Source organism: Pristiophorus japonicus, chromosome 13 (genome assembly GCF_044704955.1).
Source record: "Pristiophorus japonicus isolate sPriJap1 chromosome 13, sPriJap1.hap1, whole genome shotgun sequence".
NCBI lineage: Eukaryota > Metazoa > Chordata > Chondrichthyes > Pristiophoridae > Pristiophorus > Pristiophorus japonicus.
Window position 1 is genome coordinate 59,307,678 of NC_091989.1, and position 22,238 is coordinate 59,329,915.

The 22,238-nt window shown below is 41.7% G+C and overlaps 1 protein-coding gene across 4 annotated transcripts in view; it reads right to left on the bottom strand.

Annotated features, from left to right (window-relative positions):
* The window catches only part of cwf19l1 (CWF19 like cell cycle control factor 1), a 44,464-nt gene that overhangs the window by 12,861 nt on the left and 9,365 nt on the right, over window positions 1-22,238 (bottom strand). For all 4 annotated transcript variants that reach the window (XM_070897532.1, XM_070897531.1, XM_070897530.1 and 1 more), the window contains 9 exons: window positions 21,792-21,876; window positions 17,085-17,186; window positions 16,699-16,913; window positions 11,242-11,360; window positions 8,965-9,049; window positions 7,030-7,170; window positions 5,183-5,288; window positions 2,789-2,868; window positions 614-823 (listed from right to left, as the gene is read on the bottom strand). In XM_070897532.1, the coding sequence (XP_070753633.1) occupies window positions 614-823; window positions 2,789-2,868; window positions 5,183-5,288; window positions 7,030-7,170; window positions 8,965-9,049; window positions 11,242-11,360; window positions 16,699-16,913; window positions 17,085-17,186; window positions 21,792-21,876 (1,143 nt within the window). The remainder of the gene's footprint in view (window positions 1-613; window positions 824-2,788; window positions 2,869-5,182; window positions 5,289-7,029; window positions 7,171-8,964; window positions 9,050-11,241; window positions 11,361-16,698; window positions 16,914-17,084; window positions 17,187-21,791; window positions 21,877-22,238) is intronic.

A 22,238-nucleotide genomic window follows, 5' to 3' on the forward strand; every position in this document is an offset into this window, starting at 1 on the left:
AGATATGCCGATCCAGGCTGACTTCAACAACCTAGCACCAACCCGTCTCAAATCTAGGCGGCCATTTTGGACCGCTGCCAAAGCCCTTCAGCGATCTCTCCTCAGCCTTGATGACCGATAGCGAAATGCTTGGAAGAACTGTGACATACGGAATGCCACTGTACACCCTGAAGGATCAAACCTTCCTCGCAAACAGTGCACAACCATCAACCGCCTCACAACTGGTCATGGTAAATGCTGTCACCATCTCCTTAGATGAAAGATTAAAGCATCCCCATCATGCGACTGTGGAGCTTTTAATCAGACCCTGGAGCACATCATTGAGTACTGTTCGCAGAGGAAATTCACAGGCAGCCTACAAGATACCCATGCTGTTACACCGGAACTTTGGCTTGGATATCCAACTTAGATATTGACATTTGATTTGTTTTGCTACTACCATCCGAAAGATGTATACATCAAAAAAAACGCAAACATTATTTGAATAGGAATAATTAATTCAACTTGACAAAAACTGCCATTTTGAAAGAGCAAGCTTGCTTTAATGTACAGTTAGTACTTTGCAGCTTTATCAATTGTAACAATTCAAGGTTTTGAAGTGGTTTGACATTACCTGTAACTGTAAGTGTTGACTCCTGTAGTTTCTTTCAAACATTACAAATCTTTTATCAATACTCTTGTAAAACTTTTTCAAAGCCAATTTACACTTCTCCACTTCTTCTATAACTTCTGAAGGAAGCTCTACCACGGACTGATGGTGCCCAATGGGCAAAATAAGTACATGATCGGGGGTTAAGCTACCTTTCGCAAGGGCAATATAACACTGTAAAACAAAAAAAGAATTTACCATCATTTAAGCTAATAACATGCATTTATCAAAAGGTAGTTTATTTAACATAGCAGACTTTTATGCAATCTAAATTATTGGCCTGCGTATTGTTATTGAAGTAAAGAATGGCACAAAAGCTACCCACTATCTCTAGTACAAAGGTTAAGGTTAAGATTTTGGTTATGAAGGACAAGAATAAGATTTTGAGTACAAACCGCATCTCATTAAGGAACAGACATAGTAATTCCATTAGGAGCAGACATAGCAATTAATAAGTCGGTGGGATTGAAAGCATAGAAGAGTCACAAAGAAGGGAAATGTGAATTCTTGGTTGAGTCGACAAATGCAAATCTTAATTTTTTTTGTTCATAGATGTGGATATTGCTGGAAATACCAGCATTTATTGCCCATCCCCAATTGCCCTAGAAGGTGGTGCTGAGCCACCTTCTTGAACCTTCATGTGGTGAAGGTACTCGCAGTGCTATTAGGAGGGATTTTCAGGATTTTGAACCAACAATGATAAAGGAACGACAATATATTTCAAAATCAGGATGGTGTGAGACTTGGAGGGGAACATTTAGGCGGTGGTATTCCCATGCTGCTCTTGTCCTTCTAGGCTGTATAGGTCGCATTACTGGGAGGTGCTGTCGAAGACGTGGCGAGTTGCTGCAGTGCATCTTGTAGATGAATGGTGTCAAGCTTCATGAGTGTTGTTGGAGCTGCACTCATCCAGGCAAGTGGATAGTATTCCATCACTCCAGACTTGTGCCTGGTAGATGGCGGAAAGGATTTGGGGAGTCAGGTGGCAAGTCACTCACCGCAAAATACCCAGTCTCTGAACTGCTCTTGTAGTCACAGTATTTATGCGTTTGGTCCAGTTAAGTTTCTGGTCAATGGTGACCCCCCCCAGAATGTTGGTGTGGGATTCAGCGATGGCAATGCTGTTAAATGTCATGGGGCGGTGGATAGATTCTCTCTTGTTGGAGATAGTCCATGCTTGGCACAAATGTTATTTGCCACTTATCAGCCCAAGCTTAAATGTTGTCCAGGTCTTGCTGCATGGCAGCATGGACTGCTTCATTATCAGAGGAATTGCGAATTGCACTGAACACTGTGCAATCATCAACGAACATCCCCACTTCTGACCTTATGATGGAGGGAAGATCATTGATGAAGCAGCTGACGATATTTTCAATAAATATGTAAGAGGTTACTTTCATTCAATTGTGTGCAGAAATTCGCGTCAGACTAGCAGAAAACTTCAGAGGAAGAAAATAGTTAGTTGCTAGCAAAGAAAGGCAAAACAGACATCAGGTATTGCAGGAAATCAAAGTAAGCTTGTGCATCCATTTTCGCAGATGATTACGAGTTCATGTGTCACATTTTTGAACAAATGCACAGCACTTAGCACTGGCAACAATCAATAACAAACTATAGATAGTTTAAAAACATTACATTGTGTAAAATAGTATCTTAGCTTACAGAACTTTCTGTGGGCTCCTGTTACTGTGGAATCCAGCCCATTTATACAGCAGGGCAAATTCCTCAGTAACAGTAGCAACAAATGATTGCAATTGCAAATACATTGTTGTGAGAAAATCACAATTTTATTTTGACTGCTGGTCTGTGCTAGTAGGCTAACTGCTGAGCTCACTCACAGCTTGAAAAGCTGTTGATCATGGTCACCAGAGGCATGTTTTTACTGTTCAGTGCTACTGGCTCTGGAGGTACCAGGGAGGGTGGTCTCAGCATATCAGGCGATAGCAGTGCCAGTTCATTTTACCCGAGACCAGTGCTGACATTGCCAGTAACAGTGCAGGTAAATGCATCATAGAGGATTCTCAAATAATTGATGGCAGTGTTTGGAATGCTTTGTGTTTCAGTGGAGAACAATGTCCAAAGGTTTTCATAACAGGATGCTTTAAAGAAAGGGCACTGAAGCCAATATATAGTACTTACATGCGTACCAATACTGATAACCAAGTGCTTTTCTACTTCAGGACTAGCAAGGCAGAACCAGCAAGGGCTCGTGGGGTTAGCTACAAAATATAAACACAAGATGCCAAGTGTGTATAATCAAGAATACATTCAAAATGTACATTACAAGAACAAGACTTGGGCAGGCATTCAGAAAATCAGAATAAATTACATCTTAAAATTGCAAAAGCTAACTTTATGAATTGCACCATAAACCAGATGGTGTTGCAGCTTTTTGTTAAAAAAAATTCCCCGTTCTCTATCCCAATTATTTGCTGTCCATGTACCACATTTATGCTTTTTTCGGAACTTTAAAATATATTTAAAATGAAAAGCATCTCAATTGATCTTTGAAGATATAATGAGCATGATGAATGTGGTGTATTTAGATTTCCAAAAGACATTCGATAAGGTGACACACAAAAGGTTACTGCAGAAGATAAAGGTACGCAGAGTCATTGGAAATGTATTAGCATGGATAGAGAATTGACTGGCTAACAAAAAGCAGAGTTGGGATAAATGGGTCCTTTTCAGGTTGGAAATCGGTGGTTAGTGGTGTGCCACAGGGATCGGTGCTGGGACCACAACTGTTTACAATATATATAGATGACCTGGAGGAGGGGACAGAGTGTAGTGTAACAAAATTTGCAGATGACACAAAGATTAGTGGGAAAGCGGGTTGTGTAGAGGACAGAGAGAGGCTGCAAAGAGATTTAGATAGGTTAAGCGAATGGGCTAAGGTTTGGCAGATGGAATACAATGTCGGAAAATGTGAGGTCATCCACCTTGGAAAAAAAAAAACAGTAAAAGGGAATATTATTTGAATGGGGAGAAATTACAACATGCTGCGGTGCAGAGGGACCTGGGGGTCCTTGTGCATGAATCCCAAAAAGTTAGTTTGCAGGTACAGCGGGTAATCAGGAAGGCGAATGGAATGTTGGCCTTCATTGCAAGAGGGATGGATTACAAAAGCAGGGAGATCCTGCTGCAACTGTACAGGGTATTGGTGAGGCCGCACCTGGAGTACTGCGTGCAGTTTTGGTCACCTTACTTAAGGAAGGGGTACAGAGACGATTCACTCGGCTGATTCCGGAGATGATGGGGTTACCTTATGATGATAGATTGAGTAGACTGGGTCTTTACTCGTTGGAAGTTCAGAAGGATGAGGGGTGATCTTATAGAAACATTTAAAATAATGAAAGGGATAGACAAGATAGAGGCAGAGAGGTTGTTTCCACTGGTCGGGGAGACTAGAACTAGGGGGCACAGCCTCAAAATACGGGGGAGCCAATTTAAAACCGAGTTGAGAAGGAATTTCTTCTCCCAGAGGGTTGTGAATCTGTGGAATTCTCTGCCCAGGGAAGCAGTTGAGGCTAGCTCATTGAGTGTATTCAAATCACAGATAGATAAATTTTTAACCTATAAGGGAATTAAGGGGTATGGGGAGCGGGCGGGTAAGTGGAGCTGAGTCCACAGCCAGATCAGCCACGATCTTTTTGAAAGGCGGAGCAGGCTCGAGGGGCTAGGTGGCCTACTCCTGTTCCTAATTCTTATGTTCTTATGTTGATTAAATGAGCCATAACATTATGAAAATTCACTGTGCTGTGGGGGGCCATGCTCAGAGAGATATGGTTGCAGACTCTCTGAGCAAGGCTCCCTGCTGGGATTGCAGGATCAATGAATTCACTCTTATATTAAAGTATTCTAGTGAAGGACAAATAAAGGCAAAAGTATAATTCCTCTGGTTTTTGTAATGATGCAATGTTATTAAGTGTTTGTATTTGTTAATATGGATCACTGTCATCTGTAGCATATTGTTAGAACCCAATAAAAAAACAAACAGGACCACAGAACTACTGGTTTTAGGAGATTATGGGACCTTAACATTAATATACAGTCTCGTACACAAACTGAGCTTCCCATTGCTGCCTACCTGCAGAATATATTGCTATAATGTTTACTACTGGCTAGGGTCCACAGGCAGGGATCATGGGAAATCCAGATACAGTCCCTGTACCTGACTACTATCAAGTGATCCCTTCTGGAAACAGGGCAAACGTAGGATTGGTTTTGATGTCCTCCTCCCACCCTGCACGATGCGTTGAGGTGCTGAGAATAGAGCGCTGATCTTAGCCCTAAAACATTTTTTTAAAACTTTGTTTTAATACCAACAGACTTTGCAACAAAAAGTTAAGACAAAAGCAAATTTACTGTTTGCATACCTTAGACAAATATTTTTTAAAAAAAATCTTAAATCCTATCTTCAAATCTTAAATGGATTTCCTTTAAAACTTTTTATTGAGCTGTTTCTTCCTTACTCCAATCAGGAAAAAACTGAAACATTTTTGGTTTACGAGCTAGAGTTCAGACACTTACGTGGCTTTCGGGGCAGTTTTGATTGATGAAATGGAGGTCTTCCTCCTTCAGAGGATCTTTTCTTTCCTTCTCGTTTGCTCAAGTCAAAGAAGAACTGAGCCTCATCCTGTAAATTATAACAACTATTGAGCAACAAATAGTAAATTAACATTTAAAAAACCCCAATAGGAGAAAAATCACCAACAGCGAAGGAAGTTTTTACAGAACAGACCCAATATAATGATGATCCAGTGGAGTTTGTTCCTTCTGCTCTGCCCCATCTGGTACAGTTTCTGTCACATTGAGAGACTAAATAGTCAGCTAGCATGTTATTCCAAGGATCAGGGTGCCAAGAACTGCAAGATATTATCGAGATCTCAGTAAAACTACGGTCTTAGAATTCAGAAGTAGCATCTAACATTTGGAATTAGTTTATGGTGAATTTAAGATTTCATACAATCGCAGATATTTCAGCACACGAGGTGTAATTTGGCTCATGTACTGGGCCAGTGCTAGCTCCACACTGGAGCTATTGGCTAATCCCTTTATCTGTTTTTCCCCCTGTATCTTAAGATTTTTCTTCAAATATAGTGATTTACTTAGCTTCAACAAATAGTAATATATTCCATATTCTACTAATCCCAAATGTATACCTTAATAATTAAGAAAATAATCTGTCATTATTTACTCCCTTAATCCTTAAAACAACTGCATACTTCTTGCATCTTCTATGCTCTAGGGAATCAAGTCCTAGTTTTGACAAGTCTCTCATCCCAACTATAGGCTCTAATCCTCATACACCCCGGGACACCATTAGCTACACAATCTGAGAAACATTATTTTACTCCTGATGTCTTTCTATCCTACATTCACTCTCTATTCGTGCCATCACTTTACCCATTGTGATGGGTGTTGATCATTACAAGACGCTCAGTGGCACTTTAATTACTTTTTGAAAGTCCAAATAAATATACTACATCCACTGCATTCTCATTGACTAATAAATTAGCTCCACATTGACAGCAAATTTCTTAATAGTGCATGATAGAGCTTCACGTTAGAACTTTTGAACAGCATTGATTAACATATAATAATTAAAGAAAATGTTTTGTAATATACTATATTAACTTGGTTCTATTTCAAATGTACTTTTTAGAAACCTGCTCAAGTATCAAAAAATGGATTAAACTTTACTAACTACTTGCTCAAATATTTCTACACAATGACTGGAGAAATGAGCATCACTATCCGTTACCCTTCTCTCATCATACACGTTCAGCTAGATTCCAAACCATGCTTAGAAGGGTGGTCATATTGTACAAACATCTTCCATCCTATCTAATTCATTAAATCCAATAAAAAGGTTCAATAAATGTTCTTGATTATAACAGACTTTGAATAAGTTTGCTGTACAGAAATACATCAGTTGGCAGAAATCACACATATTGTAACAAAGTAAACAAAGCCAGTGATAAGGATATCCACGATCTAATAGAAACAAATAATGAAACTTCATGGCTGCACACGAACTCAATCCGCGCTAAAGTTGAAAACATAATTTAATTTCAGAATTCACAGAAGTCAGTAAGCGTTTGCAGTCTGGAGACCATAAGTAAATATGTGCGAAAAGCATAGACTTGGGGGTGGGAGCTAGGAGAAGGAAGAGGAGAATTACCTGCCATAGAAAGAGGAAAAATGCAATGCCACATTACACTGCCAAGTGGATTTCAGGGCCCTAGACAACTGTGTACAGGATTTGGGCTCTGCTCGAGGGGAAATACAGCAGCTTTCAATAAATTTTTTTAAAAGATCAGTTATTGGAACTTTTGATTTACAACTTAAACTACAAGGGTTTCCTATATACTTACTGGTGCAGTTTCCCCTGGTTTTGTTTTCTGAAATTCCTTGGTCATTTTCCTGTATGGACTTTCAGTGACATCCAGAGGCTGTTTCACTAGTTCAGTTGGATCCATAGAACTTATTGGTGTAATGCTAAATGCATACAAGTACTACAAAAGCAAAATCAATCAGAAAAGTAATGTAAATATAGATTCTGGCATGTCCAACCCAAAGATCAAACAGATAAAAAAGCTAACTATAAAAAGGTAATTCAAACTAGGATCAGTTCCTCGCAACATTTTAAAATGTCAATACAATAGCTTCACACTAGCAATTACTTTTAAGGAAACAGTTATAAATAAACCTTAAAACAAGAAAATTCACAAAATAAAACTCAAACAATGCATCCAGTGGAGGTATATTGGTGTACGAATGAACTGTGCCAGAGATTGGTCAGAGAGATCAAACACATAATTCCATGGAAGAGATCACAATCTAGATGTAGAGGGACAATCAATCTAGCAGGTGATTAAAACAGGTGACGCTTAGAACATGCTCCTATCCACCGCCTTAAAATCAAAATAGGCTGTGAAAATGCAGGCGAAATAGCTTACAAATATGATGGAAGGGTTGGTGAAGAAGAAATAAAGAACAAATTCAGTTTTTTTGTTTGAGAAATGGTTAGAATATTTACTAGCTTAAGGTACAATTTTGTTATATTATACAAAATTGATTTTATTAATGTGTTCTTGTACAAAATTTAACGCTTCGTTCACCTAGTCAGAAGAAATTACTACATTGAATTTACTATTTTTATTTAAGATTTCTGGAACGAGGAATTTCTGTACTTAAATGTAATTATTTTTGGTACACTTCAAAATTTAAGTCAAACATTAAAGAATTGTAAAACAAATGCTTGTGGACATAACAGCTCACAAGCATCCTAAATATTTAAATTAAAAATGTGTTCAAATAAAGAAAATTGTCTATAATGAGAAGATAGAATAACTTGCAGTTAAATAGCACCTTTCATACCCTCAGGATGTCCAAAAGCACTTCAAAGCCAATAACACATTTGAAGTGTAGTCATTGCTATAATGTAGGCAAATACGCCAGTCAATTTTTGTTTAGTAAGTACTCACAAACAGCAATGGCTAGTTAATCTGTTTTAGTGGTGTTGGTTGAGGGATAATATTAGTTAGGATACGAGAAGATGCCATTGGATCATTTATGCCCTCCTGAGGGGACAGAAGGGGCATTGGTTTAACACATCATCCAAAAGACAGCACCTCTGACCGTGCAGCACACTCTCAACCTAGATTTTGTTTATGTTTCTGGATGGGCTTGAACCCATAACTTTATGACTCAGAGGCAAGAGTGCTACCATTGAGCCAAGCCTGACATCTGCAAAGTATCAATTTCTGAAAGTTTGGATATTTTTATAGCAAATTCAATTTTTTTTAAAGCTGTTGTTTAAAAAAGTAAAGCAATCATAAAAAGTAATTTTACTTTACATCTCCTAAATGACACACTAATTATAGCAGATGAAATAGCCCTGATATTATGCTGACATACTAGTTTACAAATGCTTAATGAGCATGTCTGAAGTTCCTCTCCACTAATTTAATGGAGGCAGTAACCTATTCAAAATAAATGAGCTATGCTTCTGCTAAAATAGCAGATAGAGGAATTTCAGACAAACATATTTTTTTTTTATATTAGTTCCTGGGATGCGGGTGCCGCTGGCAAGGCCAGCATTTATTGCCTATCCCGAATTGCCCTTGAGAAGGTTAAGTGTCAAATGCTTGCATTAGTATCAAATTACACAATTGTAATTCCAATAAATTTAGAAAAACATAGTAGGATATGAATTCAATAGGAAAGTCTACATTAACATATTTAAATTTAGAATATGTTCTCTCAAAGTATTGACATGCTAATAATTCAGGATCCTGCTTACTTGCCTTTTTCTTGCTAGAATTGCCAATATTCGCCAGTGCTATGAACCTGCTGACATGCTGTGCATTTTCCTGCAGTATCACATGATTTCTACATAAAAACAAAAAGGGAGATAAAATAACCTTTTATTGTATGGCAGATTTCAATTTAATCACAACGGTTGCGTTTGGGGCATCATAGGTAAATGCACAGCATGGTCCAGTACTGAGTCATATAGACCAGGACAGTTTCATGCTCAATCTATGCTGATATTAGCTAAGGCACTGTGGAGCATTAAGATTGGTTCCATATTGGAGCATGGAAGGGAAAAATAGCCTGTTCCTTATCACCATCCAGAGACACATGCTGGGAAAAAAAACTCAAATTAGGTAGATGTTTGGGGAGCACAGGATTGGGCTCAGTTGTGTTAATCCTAGTCAAATCCCTTGACAGTACTGCTCATCTAGACTCACACTTGAAAAATGCTCATTTAGCTGAGGGACCAGTAGCCTTATACTGCATATAGAACTGTGTCATAATGGAAATCATCTTTTATATAGCTGAATATTAGTACATACTCTTTACACGTCAGGCCAACTGTTGAATATCCTGGGCTGGAGTTTCCGCTTTGGGCACAATCAGCATTCCGGACACAAACTGCACTCGAAATCGCGCTAGTTTTCTGAAGTGAAGTTATGGTTCAAGTTTCCACTCAAACTCATTTACATATCACCAAACGTAAAATGTTCTGTGAACCAGTACAATCGAGCAGCATGTTAGACGGTTAATTGTTTATTTTTTCCTATTGCAGTTGTGTGGGCGAAGCCGGCTTCCAGCCTGATGTTTTTTTTAAACCAGTATAAAAGATCGCGGAAACTCAATTTGTGTTGGACGTAACTTCCACTTGAAATTTCTCGATCTTTTATGCTGGTTTGGCCAATTGCAGGCCTAGCAGAAACTCTACCCCATTATCTAAGTTAATTTGATTGTCTATTATTTTTGCTGAACACAAATACACCATTGCATTTACACCACTATCTATGGTCACTGATAGTCAGTGTACAGGCGCTATAGTCCCATAAATCATGACCATAAGAATTAAATCAGTACCAATAATGACCTCCCCCCCCCACCCCCCAGTTTCCAAAATACTGTTCACTCCCTTTCTCCTCAAAGATCCGATAATCCCCCATCAGTCTCTAATGGCAGTTCATTGACATTCCCAATCTTAGTTGACAAGAAACAAATATAGTCATTACAACCACACTTGTTACTGTTTACACTTAAGTCTGGACATACTGCAAGAAGAACCTTATAGCTAGCTATCCTTCAGTTTGTGAAAATTTAATTTAAGAACTGTGGAACAATTTTATGCCGGTTCAATGGAACAAAATGCAAGAGAATAATCTCACTCTCCTACAATCTTCCTCCCCACGCAGTGCCTCAAAGAAAATTATTTCAGATATAAGCTACTGTATAATAGATCTGAGAATATTTATAATCACTCAAGTTCCCCCCCCACCCCAAAAAAAAAATCAATCTTCAGTTTCACATGTGATAAGTATAGAATAACCTATAAATCAGTTTACAGGTAAAGTACTAATACTTCCATCATCATCACAGGCAGTCCCTCGAACCAGGATGACTTGCTTCCACGAGTTCACAGGTGTTTCGACAAAAGGACTTGATGTTCCAGTCCTGAACTCCAATTGAGGGGGTGGAAGATGCCTGTGCGTGGATTTTTTTTTAATGTGTGGTGACCGTTGCACACACAGGCTTGACAGAGGTAGGCCTTTATCCAGTGGCAAGGATTAACCAAGATGACAGGAGACCTACTCTACTGCACAGACCTTGTGCGCGCACACACATCGTAGTGTGGGCTGGCCCGTGCCGTCCCTGGGCCCTCGGCTCTTCTGGGCCCCGTACCCTCATCTGTCGCACCTCCGCCACGATCTCGCTCCGCTCCTCTGCCATAAACATTCACTGCATCTCGCCACAAACACTCTGCGCTCATTTGCCCCAACCTTCCCACTCCTCTGTACCTGGGCTCTGCCGATGTTCCTGCTCACACTCCAAAACAGCGACCAGGGTTTTGATGATGTCACCCAGTCGCCCATCTCAAAAACAACATACAATTGGAGCAGCTCGCGTTGGAGGTTGAAGTGGTACGCCGCTCCAGCTCTTTTAAAGCCCGACCTGCGGAGCTGTTCTCTCGCAGGTCGGGGGGCCACGTTGTTCCAGGCCCGCCGTTCTAGCTGTACACATATTACAGATTCATTGAGATTAAATGACAATACCAATACCTGTAAGGTAATCTTTCATAATTGGCTCCTTCCAATGCAGCAAAATGGTATCGTGGTTTTAGGATAGATGCAAGATGAGCTACGGCAATAGATCCACATAATTTTGTATCAACATCTTCCTGTCAAAGATATTAAAATGGTTAGTTTCTGTATTCTTTTTCACAAGGCTATACATTAAATTAACAATTTGCATCATTTATACATAGAAACATAGAAAATAGGTGCAGGAGCAGGCCATTCAGCCCTTCTAGCCTGCACCGCCATTCAATGAGTTCATGGCTGAACATGAAACTTCAGTACCCCCTTCCTGCTTTCTCGCCATAACCCCTTGATCCCCCGAATAGTAAGGACTTCATCTAACTCCCTTTTGAATATATATTTTTAGTGAATTGGCCTCAACTACTTTCTGTGGTAGAGAATTCCACAGGTTCACCACTCTCTGGGTGAAGAAGTTTCTCCTCATCTCGGTCCTAAATGGCTTACCCCTTATCCTCAGACTGTGACCCCTGGTTCTGGACTTCCCCAACATTGGGAACATTCTTCCTGCATCTAACCTGTCTAAACCCGTCAGAATTTTAAACGTTTCTAGGAGGTCCCCTCTCATTCTTCTGAACTCCAGTAAATACAAGCCCAGTTGATCCAGTCTTTCTTGATAGGTCAGTCCCGCCATCCCGGGAATCAGTCTGGTGAATCTTCGCTGCACTCCCTCAATAGCAAGAATGTCCTTCCTCAAGTTAGGAGACCAAAACTGTACACAATACTCCAGGTGTGGCCTCACCAAGGCCCTGTACAACTGTAGCAACACCTCCCTGCCCCTGTACTCAAATCCCCTCGCTATGAAGGCCAACATGCCATTTGCTTTCTTAACCGCCTGCTGTACCTGCATGCTAACCTTCAATGACTGATGTACCATGACACCCAGGTCTCGTTGCACCTCCCCTTTTCCTAATCTGTCACCATTCAGATAATAGTCTGTCTCTCTGTTTTTACCACCAAAGTGGATAACCTCACATTTATCCACATTATACTTCATCTGCCATGCATTTGCCCACTCACCTAACCTATCCAAGTCACTCTGCAGCCTAATAGCATCCTCCTCGCAGCTCACACTGCCACCCAACTTAATGTCATCCGCAAATTTGGAGATACTGCATTTAATCCCCTCGTCTAAATCATTAATGTACAATGTAAACAGCTGGGGCCCCAGCACAGAACCTTGGCGGTACCCCACTAGTCACTGCCTGCCATTCTGAAAAGTACCCATTTACTCCTACTCTTTGCTTCCTGTCTGACAACCAGTTCTCAATCCACGTCAGCACACTACCCCCAATCCCATGTGCTTTAACTTTGCACGTTAATCTCTTGTGTGGGACCTTGTCGAAAGCCTTCTGAAAGTCCAAATATACCACATCAACTGGTTCTCCTTTGTCCACTTTACTGGAAACATCCTCAAAAAATTCCAGAAGATTTGTCAAGCATGATTTCCCTTTCACAAATCCATGCTGACTTGGACCTATCATGTCACCATTTTCCAGATGCACTGCTATGACATCCTTAATAATTGATTCCATCATTTTACCCACTACTGAGGTCAGGCTGACCGGTCTATAATTCCCTGTTTTCTCTCTCCCTCCTTTTTTAAAAAGTGGGGTTACATTGGCTACCCTCCACTCCATAGGAACTGATCCAGAGTCAATGGAATGTTGGTAAATGACTGTCAATGCATCCGCTATTTCCAAGGCCACCTCCTTAAGTACTCTGGGATGCAGTCCATCAGGCCCTGGGGATTTATCGGCCTTCAATCCCATCAATTTCCCCAACACAATTTCCCGACTAATAAGGATTTCCCTCAGTTCCTCCTTCTTATTAGACCCTCTGACCCCTTTTATATCCGGAAGGTTGTTTGTATCCTCCTTAGTGAATACCGAACCAAAGTACTTGTTCAATTGGTCCGCCATTTCTTTGTTCCCCGTTATGACTTCCCCTGATTCTGACTGCAGGGGACCTACGTTTGTCTTTACTAACCTTTTTCTCTTTACATACCTATAGAAACTTTTGCAATCCACCTTAATGTTCCCTGCAAGCTTCTTCTCGTACTCCATTTTCCCTGCCCTAATCAAACCCTTTGTCCTCCTCTGCTGAGTTCTAAATTTCTCCCAGTCCCCAGGTTCGCTGCTATTTCTGGCCAATTTGTATGCCACTTCCTTGGCTTTAATACTATCCCTGATTTCCCTTGATAGCCACGGTTGAGCCACCTTCCCTTTTTTATTTTTACGCCAGACAGGAATGTACAATTGTTGTAATTCATCCATGCGGTCTCTAAATGTCTGCCATTGCCCATCCACAGTCAACCCCGTAAGTATCATTCGCCAATCTATCCTAGCCAATTCACGCCTCATACCTTCAAAGTTACCCTTCTTTAAGTTCTGGACCATGGTCTCTGAATTTACTGTTTCATTCTCCATCCTAATGCAGAATTCCACCATATTATGGTCACTCTTCCCCAAGGGGCCTCGCACAGCGAGATTGCTAATTAATCCTCTCTCATTACACAACATCCAGTCTAAGATGGCCTCCCCCCTAGTTGGTTCCTCAACATATCGGTCTAGAAAACCATCCCTTATGCACTCCAGGAAATCCTCCTCCACCGTATTGCTTCCAGTTTGGCTAGCCCAATCTATGTGCATATTAAAGTCACCCATTATAACTGCTACACCTTTATTGCATGCACCCCTAATTTCCTGTTTGATGCCCTCCCCAACATCCCTATTACTGTTTGGAGGTCTGTACACAACTCCTACTAACGTTTTTTGCCTTTGGTGTTCTGCAGCTCGACCCATATAGATTCCACATCATCCAAGCTAATGTCTTTCCTAACTATTGCATTAATCTCCTCTTTAACCAACAATGCTACCCCACCTCCTTTTCCTTTTATTCTATCCTTCCTGAATGTTGAATACCCCTGAATGTTGAGTTCCCAGCCCTGATCATCTTGGAGCCACGTCTCCGTAATCCCAATCACATCATATTTATTAACATCTATTTGCACAATTAATTCATCCACCTTATTGCGGATACTCCTTGCATTAAGACACAAAGCCTTCAGGCTTGTTTTTTTAACACCCTTTGTCCTTTTAGAATTTTGCTGTACAATGGCCCTTTTTGTTCTTTGCCTTGGGTTTCTCCGCCCTCCACTTTTCCTCATCTCCTTTCCGTCTTTTGCTTTTGCCTCCTTTTTGTTTCCCTCTATCTCCCTGCATTGGTTCCCATCCCCCTGCCATATTCGTTTAAATCCTCCCCAACAGCACTAGCAAACACTCCCCCTAGGACATTGGTTCCGGTCCTGCCCAGGTGCAGACCGTCCGCTTTGTACTGGTCCCACCTCCCCCAGAACCGGTCCCATTGCCCCAGGAATTTGAATCCCTCCCTGCTGCACCACTGCTCAAGCCACGTATTCATCTGCGCTATCCTGCGATTCCTACTCTGACTATCACGTGGCACTGGTAGCAATCCCGAGATTACTACTTTTGAGGTCCTACTTTTTAATTTAGCTCCTAGCTCCTTAAATTCGTTTCGTAGGACCTCATCCCTTTTTTTTAAACCTATGTCGTTGGTACCAATGTGCACCACGACAACTGGCTGTTCTCCCTCCCATTTCAGAATGTCCTGCACCCGCTCAGAGACATCCTTGACCCTTGCACCAGGGAGGCAACATACCATCCTGGAGTCTCGGTCGCGGCCGCAGAAACGCCTATCTATTCCCCTCACCATTGAATCCCCTATCACTATTGCTGTCCCACTCTTTTTCTTGCCCTCCTGTGCAGCAGAGCCACCCACGGTGCCATGAACTTGGCTGCTGCTGCCCTCCCCTGATGAGTCATCCCCCTCAACAGTACTCAAAGCAGTGCATGTGTTTTGCAGGGGGATGACCGCAGGGGACCCCTGCACTACCTTCCTTGCACTACTCTTCCTGCTGGTCTTCCATTCCCTAGCTGGCTGTGAACCCTTTCCCTGCGGTAAGACCAACTCGCTACACGTGCTACTCACGTCATTCTCAGCATCGTGGATGCTCCAGAGCGAATTCACCCTCAGCTCCAAATCCGCAACGCGGTCCGTCAGGAGCTGGATGCGGATACACTTCCCGCACACGTAGTCGTCAGGGACACCGGAAGTGTCCCCGAGTTCCCACATGGTACAGGAGGAGCATAACACCCGACCGAGCTCTCCTGCCATGTCTTAACCTTAGATACACTTAAATTGACAACAACAATGTTAAAAGTTACTGACTGATATAAGAAGAAAAAGAAAAACTACTCACCAATCACCAGCCAATCACTTACCCCCTAGGCTGTGACGTCACCTTGGTTTCTTTCTTTGCCTTCTCCCTGTAGCTGCACCGGTACGCCTCTCGCCGACTCCGGACTCGCGCTGCTCCGAGCTCCCGCCTCCTCGACTGACTGCTCGAACTGCTCGACTCCCGCTGGCCTTTATAGGCCTCTCGCCGACCCCGGACTCGCGCTGCTCCGAGCTCCCGCCTCCTCGACTGACTGCTCGAACTGCTCGACTCCCGCTGGCGTTTATAGGCCTCTCGCCGACCCCGGACTCGCGCTGCTCCGAGCTCCCGCCTCCTCGACTGACTGCTCGAACTGCTCGACTCCCGCTGGCCTTTATAGGCCTCTGGCCGACCCCGGACTCGCGCTGCTCCGAGCTCCCGCCTCCTCGACTGACTGCTCGACTCCCGCTGGCCTTTATAGGCCTCTCGCCGACCCCGGACTCGCGCTGCTCCGAGCTCCCGCCTCCTCGACTGACTGCTCGAACTGCTCGACTCCCGCTGGCCTTTATAGGCCTCTCGCCGACCCCGGACTCGCGCTGCTCCGAGCTCCCGCCTCCTCGACTGACTGCTCGAACTGCTCGACTCCCGCTGGCCTTTATAGGCCTCTCGCCGACCCCGGACTCGCGCTGCTCCGAGCTCCCGCCTCCTCGACTGACTGCTGTCAACATAGTTGCGCATGCGCAGACTAAGTTTTTTTTGGGTTGTTCGCTTCGCTGGGAAGGGAGCGGGCTTGTTAAAAAAATTAATACATTTAAATTACTTCAATTTAATCACTATTTACTGTACTTTGTAACCCCAAATCAAACATTTTGGAAAAAAATTATACTCAAAAGAAGATATTTAAACAAAATTAAAAGCCTCCCAATAAGCAACTAGCATGTATTGTTTTTAATTCAGACTTTTCAAACAATTACAAAATCCCCAAATATAAAACTCTGTAATGCTGTAGTCAAAACATTTTTTTCTGTTTATATAGTGTATGCACAATATATCTAGTTTGCAATCCTACAATTGCGAGTCAGTTTCCAGTGCATAAACTGAAGTTATTAAGTACAGTACAATACATAGAATAATAAACATGCTGCAAATCTGGCATTTTATTTTAAATGTGTAAATAAACTGACCAGATTGTTCCCATATTGCCACACCCCTTTTGGCCATTCTGATGTCAGCAGAATGTCCACACCCTTGAATTTGGAGCTGGCCATTAATGAGCTCTTCAGTGCTGTCGTGTCTTTTGAGGTAAAGCTATAAGCAGGCGCAGGTTCATTCTGGGCCTCTGTACCACTCAGGTAAGCAATCTGTAAACCTGATGCTCCTGTAAAAACACCTTTACGACCTATGGGATACAGTACATCAAAATGAAAGAAAAAGTATACTGGTGTAGGATCAGTACAGTACAGCTTTTGAAAACTAGACAGCAGCTAACTGAATCATCAAATGCTACATGATGTAAAGCGTGCACACATCCATAATGTGGATATCTCAACCTACAAAATATGATACATACCTAAATAAGTAATGTTTTCTGCCAATTCACATCCATCAACATCCGAGTAATATTTTGTGGTCTCCTGATTGTTGGCTCCCAATATGTAAGTTTGCATGGGAGCTGAAATAAAATAGACACACTTAACAAAAAGTATGACCCAAGTAATGCGTTTTTGGTGAATCTTACACAAAAAGAAACTGAAATCTACTGAGTTATTATATTTTATTGTTCCCGCATGTTGCTCATAACAGACCAGGCATCTAATGATATTGATCAACACTCACTTAGTAAAATGTTAAAAATTTATCAAAATAAATTGTGTGTGCTGTACTATTCTACGATGAAAACAAAAAGGAAACAGGGTGCATGGAATAGAGTCAATCATCATTCATTCATAGGCAGTCCCTCGAAAAAGACTTGCTGCCACTCTAAAAGTGAGCTCTCAGGTGACGGTACAGTCCAAAACAGGAATTACAGTCTCTGCCACAGTGGTTGAAGGAAAGGGTGAGTGGGGAGTCTGGTTTGCCGCACGCTCTTTCCGCTGTCTGCGCTTGTTTTCTGCATGCTCTCAGCGACGAGACTCGAGGTGCTCAACCCCCTCCCAGATGCTCTTCCTCCACTTAGGGTGGTCTTGAGCCAGGTGTCGGTGGGGATGTTGCACTTTATCAAGGAGGCTTTGAGGGTGTCCTTGAAACGTTTCCTCTGCCCACCTGGGGCTCACTTGCCATGTCGGAGTTCCGAGTAGAGCGCTTGCTTTGGGAGTCTCGTGACAGGCATGTGGACATGTGGCCCACCCAACGGAACTGGTCGAGTGTGGTCAGTGGTTCGAAGCTGGAAAATAGCCTGCTCATTGGGAGTGTGGCGGTTTACTGAAAATACACAGTGGCATCACTTATGCCAAAAATAGTGATGAGTTATGCAGACCTGCAAACTATCACAACCTATACCATCTCAACAGACCTATTCTTTCCAATTTATTTTCTTGTTGCTACTGCAATCGATTTTTGTTTCAGCCGTGAGCTGAAAGTATAGTAAGGAGCAGGAATTTTAAATACGCAATAAAATTCATGTAATATGCTCAATCTTTAATATACTTTATATGAAATAAACATTGGATTATATTATCTGGGGGAAGAATACATTGTTATCGAGGAATCAATCACAACTGTTACTGCTTTTGTTGCAAATAGACAATGTCTTAAGATTTGGCACTGCCAAAAGACAGCAGCCGCTTTACAATATATTCAATTTTCTTTTATTTCAATAGCATGTCTGACATTTACAGTAATGCACTCTAGATTTGATCATTTTGATATTTCTGTTTAGCAAATCCAACCATTCTCCCCATTATTCACATCATCACCAGGATGAAAAGAATCTACAAGTATAGAAACATACCTTTTTTGTTTTCAAATGCTTCCAAAGTTGCGCAATGCAGTCCCCACCGTGGGCGCACAGGTGTTAACACAATTTCCCCGAAATGTGAGGTAGACAATAAAACCCTAATAGGTTGCTTAATATTTTGGGCTGATAATAATAACAACTTTTATTGTAGCGCCTTTAACGTAGTAAAATGTCCCAAGGTGCTTCACAGCAGTGTTACAAGACAAAACAGATAAATTTGACATCAAGCCACAAAAGAAGAAATTAAGGCAGATGACCAAAAGCTTGGTTAAAGAGGTAGGTTTTAAGGAGCGTCTTAAAGAAGGAAAGAGAGGCAGAGAAGTTTAGGGAGGGAGTTCCAGAGCTTACAGCCCAAACAGCTGAAGGCATGGCCACCGATGGTTGAGCAGTTATAATGATGGATGTTCAAGACAGCAGAAGTTGAGGAGCGCAGACGTATTGTGGGGTTGTAAGGCTGAAAAAGATTACAGAGATAGGAAGGGGCAAGGCATGGAGTGATTTGTAAACAAGGATGAGAATTTTGAAATCACAAACTCAAATGTAAGTAGCCATGGTATCTATCTGATTGGTAATGAGATGCAAAGAACTTATTGAACAGTTGCTGGAAGACCAGGGTTTGCCCGCAATCAGTGGATCTTTTAAATTAGCATGTTGAGATTAAGTAAATGCACCTTAACGAGGCACAAAGAGCTTATTGAACAGCGGAGTCTGCCAGAAGTAGCCAGCACACTGTAAGCGCCGCATTTGTAATTAAACTTTTTCATCACCATAGAAGTTATCGTTATTAGATGGTTACTTGCCCAGAAGCACAAGTGGTGGGAACTCTATTTGCAACATCTCAATGAAAATTTGGCAGATGGAGTACAATGTGGGAAACATAGAGAATGTGAGGTTATTCACTTTGGCAGAAAAAATGGAAAAACAGTAGGCCATTCGACCCCTCGTGCCTGCTCCTCCACTTACTAAGATCATGGCTGATCTGATCATGGACTCAGTTCCACTTCCTTGCCCGCTCCCCATAACCCTTTATTCCCTTATCATTCAAAAATCTGTCCATCTCCGCCTTAAATATATTCAGTGACCCAGCCTCCACAGCTCTTTGGGGCAGAGAATTCCACAGATTTTAACCCTCAGAAGAAATTTCTCCACTTCTCAGTTTTAAATAGATGGCCCCTTATTCTGAGTCTATGCCCCCTAGTTTTAGTTTCCCCTACGAGTGGAAATATTCTCTCTGCATCCACCTTGTCGAGCCCCCTCATTATTTTTATTGTTTCGACAAGATCACCTCTCATTCTTCTGAACTCCAATCTGTATAAGCCCAACCTACTCAACCTATCTTCATAAGTCAACCTGTGGAAATGTATTTGCATCTAAGCTGATACCATATGGTATTTGTGTGCCCCTTGCAATATATTACAAGAGGGAGTCCTGGTCCTTCCAGAACTTTCTGCATAAAATCAGTCAGCTTGCATAAACAGCTCAACCTGGTTGGAGATGGCTGATGGCCAGCAGACAGCTAGGAGACAAGTCATGCTGAGACAAGCACCCCCCCTCCCCCCCCATGGTGCTCTCCTATTGTCTACACGACAAGAGTTCCATGTCACCCCACCCTTTTCTATGTACTCAAACCACCAGCCACTATCTCTTGTAGAGACCTCATCCTTTTGATGCAAACGATAAACTGACCAGGAAATTGAACAATCCTGACACAATACAAGACAGGTGATAGCCCATTACCTCATTCTCATGGAGTAATGGCCGGCTGGCAAACTGATAACCCTAACAAAAGGAAATATCTGTAAACCATGTCAGGACCAAGATATAGTAATTAACTCTTTATCTGTATTCACTGACTGTGAGACAGAGCAATACACAGGGAGAGGCCATAACTTGGGTTTTACTGTATAAATATCTTGTGAAACTGTACCATTTCGGAGGTGTTCACTTAGCCCTTGACTGAGTGTGACCTGCCCCTTGCTAGCAAGTAAATTAAAGAAACTTCTGCCGGAGCTGTAAGTGTCAGAGTCATTCTTTTCGGAGGTCGAGATTTCGACAAACCCCTCATCTCCGGAATCAATCTAGTGAACCTTCTTTCAACTGCCTCCAATGCAAGTATATCCTTCCTTAAATACGGAGACCAAAACTGCATGCAGTACTCTAGGTGTGGCCTCACCAATACCCTGTACAGTTGTAGCAAGACCTCTCTGCTTTTATACTCTATCCTCCTTGCAATAAAGGCCAACATTCCATTTGCCTTCCTGATTACTTGCTGTACCTGCATACTAACTTTTTGTGTTTCGTGCTCAAGGACCCCCAGGTCCCACTGTACTGCAGCACTTTGCAATTGTTCTCCATTTAAATTATAATTTGTTTTTCCATTTTTTCTGCCAAAGTGGATAACCTCACATTTTCCCACATTGTACTCCATCTGCCAAATTTTTGCCCACTCACTTATTCTGTCTATATACCTTTGCAGATTTTGTGTGTCCTCCTCACAATTTGCTTTCCTACCCATTATTGTATCAGCAGCAAATTTGGCTACATTACACTCGGCCCCTTCATCCAAGTCATTAATGTAGATTGTAAATAGTTGAGGCCCCAGCACTGATCCCTGTGGCACCCTACTGTTTGCCAAACAGAATATGATCCGTTTATCCTGACTCTCTGTTTTCTGTTAGTTAGCCAATCCGCTATCCATGCTAATATATTAGCTCCAACCCTGTGAACTTTTATCTTGTGCAGTAACCTTTTATGTGGCACCTTACTGAATACCTTCTGGAAATCCAAATACACCACATCCACTGGTTCCCCCTTATCCACCCTGCTCGTGACATTCTCAAAGAACTCCAGAAAATTTGTCAAACACGATTTCCCTTTCATAAAACCACGCTGACTCTGCTTGATTGAATGATGCTTTTCCAAATGTCCTGCTACTGCTTCCTTAATAATGGACTCCAGCATTTTCCCAACGACAGATGTTAGTTTCCTGCTTTCTGTCTGCCTCCTTTTCTAAATAGGGGCTTTACATTTGCAGTTTTCCAATCTGCTGGGACCTCCCCAGAATCCAGGGAATTTTGGTAAATTAAAACCAATGCATCCACTATCTATGCATCCACTTCTTTTAGGACCCTAGGATGCAAGCCATAAGGTCCAGGGGACTTGTCCGCCTTGAGTCCCATTATTTTACCAAGTATTACTTCTTTAGTGATAAGTGATTGTATTAAGTTACTTCCTCCCTCTCTCCCTCCTTCTAGCCCCTTGATTATCCACTATTTAAGATTATTACAGAAATATATAAATAAACAGTTCATAATAATTTACCTTTCTTGGCTCCAGATTTGTATTCTGCCCATTCTGATTCTGCCTCTGCTGTAGTTCCAAGGAAATTTCCCACACACAACAGCAACTATAAACAGAGAAAGCACATATTAAAACAATAGATCTGAGTTTCTTTCCCAAATGCTGATTAATTTATTAACTCAAAAAAGGTTTTGAATCAGTGGGTTCCAATTTTTGGCAGCCTTAATTAAAATATTTTCAATAGTCTGGAGTATCATTATTTTTAATTAAGTATTTTATAGATAGATAGTGACTATAATTTCCCAATAATCGTCTCACTATTTATCAAAATTATTAAACTTCTGGTGTGGATTACACATCAACGAGAGGAAGGCACAAACTGATGAATTGCATTATGGCAATCTTCATCAACAGAATATATGGAAATAGTTGAACAAATCTTCAGATTCATTTTCAAAAAAAAGACAG